We start from the raw sequence: 8012 nt of genomic DNA on the forward strand, positions 1-8012 counted from the left end.
CCTATCACCTCCTGCTGACGGCAGAGGATGCAGCTTGGCTTCACCCACTCTGGCACCAGGCTGTCTTCAGCCAAGAGGGATCCCCCTGCAAAGGCAGGCACCTTGCAGAACACAATCCAGGAGGGCTGGGTCTCTACTCAGCTGTAGAGGAAACCCAGGGGCTCCCTTGCAGCTCCCAAACTTTGGGAGGAGAGGGAGGGAGAATACTGATGTCCATTTGAATGATAATATCCATTTGAACCCACAGACAGGCGCTTTCCTGCTGCGACTTGTTTCTCCCACTGCCTCGCCGGGCTTCCTCAACCTGTTCTTCTTCCTATTTAAGAATGAATCCTTGTCATCCCTGCGGAAGTCCCGCCTGCAATACATACAGCGCTGCGAGGAGCTGGAGAAAGCAAAGCACCTGAGCGCCAAGGCGGAGGACGAATACCAGAGCACAGCCATCACCAACCCCGGCAGCGCCAACAAGCAGCTGGAGAAGCGACGTCGTTCTTGCGAGGAGGCGCAAGCCAAGGTGACGAGATCAGAAGAACAGGCTGCTGGTATTCCCAGCCATCCCACACGCCGTGTTACGGCATCTTCCCATCCATCCTGGTGACTTTCTCCTCCTTTGCTCCGTTTCCGATCACGCACAGGTTCAGGAAACAGAAGCTTTGTACAAGATGTGCATCAGCGATGCCAACTTTCGGCGACAAGAACTGGAGAAAGTGCGAGCACGGATCGTCTCCCATATCCGGAAGCTCATTTACCAAGGGGATGAGGTGCTGATGTGGGTACGTGTAGTCTTATTTCTCCTATAATCCTCCTTTCAGGGAAACCGCTGTTTGGGATAAGACCTCTAGGCATCTTGCTGTTGAACCACCCTACAGCTGACCATTCTCTGGCCGTTGAAATTAGGGGAGTGCTCTGGACATTGCTTTGCTACCAAACAATCTGATATATAATCACATTTTCAATTACTACTGCTTTGAGGAAACAGATATCCATAGAAAAAGTCTAGGGGGGGAAATAATCCTAGAACAAGAGACACACAATTTTTATCCGACCCGTTAAGTAAAACTATCAATGAACCAAAGTGCAGGTAACCAAGCGTAGGTAATGAAATACTGAAGACTGGTGAATGACTGTGAGATCCAAGGGAAGAAAAAGGACCTGGGCTTTGACTAGCAACGGGGTTTAGTTTTTTGTTTTCTTTCCCCTACAAGGTTACTTTAAGGATGTTCAAGCAGCGGCAGACTCAGTCAGAACAGATTCCAATGGGATACCAGAACCTGTCTGACATCTGCAAGCCATACAAAGCGGGCGAGAAATACCTGGAATTCATCCAGGCTCTGCAGAAGAAAGATATTCACATGGAAGTGTTTGAATTTGAGCCGCTCACTTCTGGAGGGCAGAGGTAAAAGAAAAAAAAGTGGAAAACTTACACTCTAGCTGAAAGGTCAAAAATATGTCGTGCACAGAACAAACCAAAAAATGTTTAACACGCATTTATAGAGACACTAGCAACACTGCAGCGATGTGATTGCTAATTACAGAAGAGCCCACGGCCTCAGACGTTAGGGTCTTTTCTCTCCACATAGCTCCACTCACGGAAACAGATCTCTAAAGATGCGCTTGGCTCCTTCTGCCGATCACAGGACCAACCGCAGTGAAAGGAGGGCAGCAGCTTCGTACCACGGCCCTTCAATTATTTCCATCATTTGCCAAAGATTTGGATCGCTCTTTTCTCACATGGGTGCCGATTCGTAAATATTTCCTGCAGATAGAAAAGGTGAAATTATATTGAATACATTTGTTTTCCTAGTTTTGTGCAAGGGTTTATTACAGTCTCCTTGAAAACTCAGCTTATACCTGTAAGCTTCCTGAAACAGATGCGTCGTCTCAGGTACCCATAAGGCACCTCGGTGATGCAATATTGTCCATCATTCTTCACCACTGGAAAATCGTTTGCAATTCCTTCTCAGGTCCCCTCCCAGCAGCAAAAAGAAGATGGCATTGCATTACACAGGACCCTCTTCGGCAGCAAAGGATGCAAGCACGCCCGAAGATACCTCCAGAAAGCAGTTCTCCACAAACGGTGAACAGAGTAGGTTGAATTTAATAAAGACAACCCAGTTTTTCCTCTCGAGCCACTGTAGTTTAATTTAGAGTAGTAGCCAAAGAGGTGGAAGAGGTTCTCAAATTCTTAGGGCAGCGCTTAAGGCTTTGCTCACACTGGGAGAAAATATTGACAAGTATTTACAGATTTTCTTGGGAGCTTGGTTTGGATTTCAGCCCCGTGCCGAAGTATCCCAAGAGCGCTCGGAATGGTCCGTAACCATATCCACCTTCCGCAGGTGCGAACAAATCCCTCTGCAGCGACACAGAAAGCCTCGGTGGGAGTTGTGAATCCCGGTCCCTGGACTCTCCCAATTCTAGCCCAGGTGAGAGCTGCAGAAATTCTTGCCTAATATTGCACCAAAACGGGAATAAAGTCTATGCTGATCCACTTTGTGCCTCACGAGGATGAGAACAGCTCTTGATATTTCCTCTCATCTTAAGGAAACTCTAACAGGAAATTGTTGAAAGCTGCATCCACCAGCACCATGTCCTCCTCTGATGATTTTGAGGAGAGAGATTCCTTGCAAACTTTTGAAAATGGTGAGCCACACACATATTTGACTCACTAGGTGGAAAGCGTGCTAACGTATTGGTTCCTTTTCACACTTTAATGCTGTTTCTGCAGAAAACGGTACATCCCAGCAGCAGTTTAAGAACATCCTCCTCTCCGGCGCAGCGCAGACGCACCGGCTCCGGAAGCTGCGGGGCCCATCCAAGTGCAGGGAATGCGACACCTTCATGGTCAGCGGCTTCGAGTGCGAGGAGGTGAGGGCTAGAAGATGTCGTTGCAGATACCTTGCGTGGGAGCTGGGAGCGACCATCATCTCGCTGAGGGTCTGCGGGAGCGAGGGGCCCCCTCTGCTAAGTTCTGTGCTTTTTCTTCCTCTGCATTACACAAAGCACGTTTTTCTGTCCTCGAGTAAGCCACCAGTTGTCACTTGCCTGAAACAACCCTCTTGGGCTTGGTGGGACTTTGGCGGTTGAGTGAAGAGGACAAGTTCTTCAAGTTCAGCTGCTGCTGCAGTGCTGGACCACCACCAGATCATAACTCGGGTCGGTTCTGCCGTTTCAGTGCTGCCTGGCCTGCCACAAGAAGTGTCTCGAGAACCTGCTCATCACCTGCGGCCACAAGAAGTTGCCCAACCGAGTACCTCTTTTTGGCATCGACTTCACGCAGGTTCCTCGAGATTTCCCAGAGGAAGTTCCCTTCATAGTGGTGAAATGCACCTCGGAAATTGAAGCCCGTGCCCTCGGGGTGCAGGTGAGTAGTCAGTTATTCTTGTTTTGGTCTTCTCTCTATCCAAAACTCCTGACCTCTCCCCCTCTGAACCGCGCAGGGGATCTATCGGATAAGTGGATCCAAGGCCCGGGTGGAAAAGCTGTGCCAGGCGTTCGAGAACGGACGGAGTCTGGTGGAGCTCTCCGAGCACTCCCCCCACGACATCACCGGGGTCCTGAAGCATTTCCTGAAGGAAGTGGGTACCAGATCTCAAGAGCAGGTCTCTGCCGACCGCGTTCCTTGGTGCCAGACCGGCAGGATGAAGTAACATGCTGGTTTTCTCCCCTCTCACTGCAGCTTTCGGCACCGGTGCTGCTGTCTCAGCTCTATAACGATCTCATCGCGCTCGCCAAAGATTTGCAAAAACCTGGGGAGGAAAAGTTGGACTGTGCAGGCTTCCCTTCAGACCCCATCCAGAGCATGAAAGATTTGCTGAGCAAATTGCCTGGAAGCAACTACAACACTCTGCGGCACCTTATTGCACACTTGTACAGGTGAGGAGCGTGCTGGTTGTCACACCGGTTAGCGTCAGGTCCGATCGCAGGAGATCCCTGTTGAGATCTCGCTGCCAGAAGAGCGGCTAGCTCAGCACCGTTATGAGAAGAACATCTGGGCTTCCTTGACTCCCAAGAGCCAAGCAGGCAGTTGAGGCTAAAAAAAAAAAATAAATTTCATTCATGGAATGGACCATCTTGCAGCAATTAGAAGGTCTTAATGACCGAGAAGGTCTTTACTGATAAGGCTTCATAAAGCACAGAGCAAGAGGTGAAGGAATAACAGAAATTAAGCCCTCTTCCAGCCAGCTCTGAACGCAGGTCACGAGAGGCAGCCCTTCTCATTAGGGCTGCACCATCCAGACAGATCCAGGCAACTTCTGAGATTTTTCTCCAGAGTTTCCCTGCACAGACCAGAGCTCTGTTCCCCGTAAAAGATGGGGTTTTTCTCTCTCTACTAGGAAATGGGGGTTTCAGTGCATTCCATCTGTGTACTCAGTGCATTTGGGTTGAGAGCTGGGAAGCCCCTAACGGTCCTGTTTCCCTTCCCCAGGGTGGCAGAGAAATACGAAGAGAACAAGATGTCCCCAAACAACCTGGGCATAGTGTTTGGGCCAACTCTGATCCGGCCAGGCTCAGGGAGCGATGTCTCAATGGCATGCCTTGTTGACTCGGGGTATCAAGCTCAGATTGTGGAGTTTCTTATTCAGAACTACGAAAGGGTGTTTGGGATGGATGACCTGCCTTCATCCTTATCCCTCGGATGTGAAAATCCTTCGCAAGAAGCATCGACAGAAAAGGATGAAGGACCTCAGAGCCCAGACACAGTCCAGACCATAACTCTAGAGGTAGAGGTCCCAGACACCGAGCTGGGCTTACTGACCCTGCTGTAGAGACAGAAAGGTGGACTAGCGATTAAAGGCAACTTTTTTCACAGATGACAAAACCGTTCCCTATCAGAGGGTTTTTCCGAGAGGAAGGAGGAGAGAGCCTGTTGCACATAGAGTGGGAGGAACTGAAAAAAAAAATTATAAGCTACAGATCACTCGGCAGCTTCTCAGACCACTCCAGATGGTGGTTTTGCTCCATGTTTCATTCTGAAAAATTGTGGGGTTCTCCATACTAAATTGCTTGGGACGCTGCTGTTTCTCTCTGGAGACAGCTCTACAACTTTGGAAGCAGCTACATGCACCAGCAGATCCCCCGGGACAGCCCTACAGGGCTCTGCTGCACCCCTGAGCAGTGGCCACGGACCCCATTTTTTCCCCCCGCCACTACCAAGTGTTCTACATTCTTCCCAAGCTTCACAGCTCTTTCCTCACAAGATTTCACAACCTATTTCATAGCACTTTAAAAGCACAAATGGGCATAGCATCCCTGAGCTGGGACATGGTGGGGTTTGGGTTGGTGGTTTTTGGTTTGTTTTTTTTTTTTTCTCCTCTCCTTTTCACAGTTGTTTGATGAGCAAGAAAGAGGAAATTACTTTCCTAAAGTTAAGCCAAAGGGAGTCAGATCTGGGTTTGGGGACTCTCTGCCTCCTGCTTTTGAGTCATGGATGCTTACGTGCAAGTCTGTGTCTGCAGTGACCCTACCCGTGTCTGACACACAGCAACGCTGCTTTCTCTACAGGGCCAGTTCACTGAGGAAGCAGAAATTAAAATAACTATGATTAGAGTTGAAATAAAAATCACCAGGGTAGACACAATTCACTTCATGTGTGCAGAAATCCTACAGGATTAATAAACCTTCACAGAAAGCACTTTGAGATACACACAACTATCACCTTTGACTATTTTCAAAGCCGTTTTTACCTACTCCTGCAGCACGACCGAGTTCTACAGAAGGTGTTGCAAACCTTTAAACAAGGGGAGTGGCTTCTAAGGGCCCTCTCATTTTGCCATTAATAAAACCAACCTCTGGAGCCCCTGCCCAGGTGACCCGATCCTTGTGCAAAGTCACAGTGGTGCCACACCAACTGCCACCCCCAGGCACTCCCGTTGTGCTTGACCGTAATTACAGTGCTCCAGTTAACACCTTGGTTTCTGACATTTCCCCTTTTTGTTCCAAAATGGGCTACTGCAGCATCCCACGGGACATAGGAATCGGTCTCGGCACACTGCCACTCCACAGAAAGCAGCGGCTGCTTTCTGGGGCGAGTTTTGCGGCACTTGCGGTCTGCCAGCATGGATGCGGGAGTCAGCAGGTCTTAAATCATCATTTTCTCTCATAGCCCTCCCCCGTGACCTTCTGCAAGGTCCTTCCCTGTTCCCCCAAGTGTTACAGGTAATTCAAGACAAATCAAGGCATTTTCAGCTCAAGCGGTTATCAAAGAATCATTTACATTGGAAAGGACCTTTAAGATCAAGTCCAACCATACTGGTTGCCTCCATTCCCTTGGCTCTAACAGCTGTTGGGGTAAAGCGGGAGCTGACATATTTTCCTGTCAAATAAATGGCCTGTATAAACACTCATGGCTTTTTCCAACAGAATTTCTCCTCCGAGCACGGTTTACACATGGACTGTGTCTCTGATAACTCGTCTTCCAGGGAAGCCATCAACGAGCTGACTCTGGAGGGAGCCCACAGTCCACTAAGCGTGGATGCCCTAGGTAAATAAAGTGGTGATCGCGATGCTGTTACAGGTGGTCTCGTTCTGCATTTGCTGGTTTTCACACCTCCTGCCTGCCTCTACCTTACAGAGCAGAGAAAGCACAGCTGGGCCCTCTTGGGCATCGCTGCTCAGTCTTTGCGCACATAACCGACTGCAGAGCCATCGCCACGCCTGAAATCACAAGCACATTGTTTTCTGCTCTTCTCAGGAAGGGCCTTTCCCTGCTGCCACCTCAGCTCTCGAGCCCGCAGTCACCCACCAGCTCTCCTGGCTTTAGCGCAGCGAGGACAGCTTTAAGAATATAAACCTGATTCATATCTTATACCTTTTTCAAACACTTGTCTTGCAAGTGTTCCCAATTAACAAAGCTGTTAGAGGGAGGCCTTTTAACCTGTTAATACAGGAGGGTTTTCGGGATCCTCTCTAACAGGAAAAGAAAAGTCATCAGCCCAATTTGTTTGTCATAGTAATCTTGTCTCACTGTTCTAAGATAACTGTCTAATTTTTTGTTCAGAGATGAATACAAGTGTTGGCTCTGAGCTGGAGGACTCTGTGCAGGAAAAGCCAGACGGCGATTCAGATACGGTCCTAGGGACCCAGCCCAGATGCCATTTCAGCCGACAACCTGTAAAATATATTCGAACACAGGCAAAAACAAAACCCGTCATTCCCAAGTCTTCCAGTTTGCCCTTGAGGACTACCACATTAGCCAAGGTGGCAACAGAGTCTGGTGCAGAAGGCAACCCTACCGACAGCAGCTCCACGACAAAGGACGTCCTGGAGGAGAGCCCTAGGAGCAGGAACAGCTCGAGCGACACAGGCACACTCAAGCACCGCTCAGGAGGGAGACAGCAGCTCAAACATTTTGAGATCACGCAAGAAACTGCCAGGATCGTCTCAAAATTTAAAGTCAATGACACTTCCATATCCCCTGAGCCTTCTCTGGAGAGCGCAGGATGTACTGAGAAAGCAGAGGACCTCAACCCAGGGACGTACCTATAGAAAAAGCCCTAAGGGTAACAGATAACAGCAATGGAAAAAGGGTGAGAGGACTGAAATCCCAGGTCTGCTGAACAAAGGAATAGCGACAGGGTGAGAACAATATCCTATTTGTATTTACCATGCAGGCTAGAGAAAAGGCACCAGCTGTGAACTACCTGGGGGCTTTCAGCTAACCCAGGATTTGCTTTTTATTCATTAACAAACCCATACGAGCGATAAGAAGCCAGCCAAATGGCTCTCTCTCTCTGGAACATGCCCTGCTTAGCATGAAGGACAAGGTGAGAAGTAGAGGAAACACAGATTGCCTGGCTAGAAAGCTGTAGCCAGGAAGGAGGCAACTGCAACGTAGGACATTGGACAGAAAAAACCTTCCCAAATGGTCATTTTCCAGCAGCTGCAACAACTGGTGATTTTTGTCATTTCTATTTCACAGCATTTTTGAGTGTAACTCACTTTTGGAGTGTAATAGAACAGGGTACACAGGCAGAGCTCATGTACTCTACATCCTTCTGCTTCCATTGCTGGAG

The 8012-nt window shown here is 48.9% G+C and overlaps 1 protein-coding gene across 1 annotated transcript in view; it reads left to right on the plus strand.

Annotated features, from left to right (window-relative positions):
* GMIP (GEM interacting protein) overlaps positions 1-7485 on the plus strand; it is a 17262-nt gene extending 9777 nt beyond the window's left edge. Inside the window, exons 9-21 of the mRNA XM_009697409.1 lie at positions 326-514; positions 636-773; positions 1206-1396; positions 1965-2086; positions 2337-2423; positions 2542-2640; positions 2726-2865; positions 3173-3361; positions 3438-3575; positions 3677-3873; positions 4427-4721; positions 6361-6474; positions 7000-7485. Coding sequence (XP_009695711.1) covers positions 326-514; positions 636-773; positions 1206-1396; positions 1965-2086; positions 2337-2423; positions 2542-2640; positions 2726-2865; positions 3173-3361; positions 3438-3575; positions 3677-3873; positions 4427-4721; positions 6361-6474; positions 7000-7485 — 2385 coding nt within the window. The remainder of the gene's footprint in view (positions 1-325; positions 515-635; positions 774-1205; positions 1397-1964; positions 2087-2336; positions 2424-2541; positions 2641-2725; positions 2866-3172; positions 3362-3437; positions 3576-3676; positions 3874-4426; positions 4722-6360; positions 6475-6999) is intronic.
* Positions 7486-8012: the final 527 nt, after the last annotated feature.

The sequence above is a fragment of the Cariama cristata genome, unplaced genomic scaffold (assembly GCF_000690535.1).
Source record: "Cariama cristata isolate BGI_N322 unplaced genomic scaffold, ASM69053v1 scaffold14413, whole genome shotgun sequence".
NCBI lineage: Eukaryota > Metazoa > Chordata > Aves > Cariamiformes > Cariamidae > Cariama > Cariama cristata.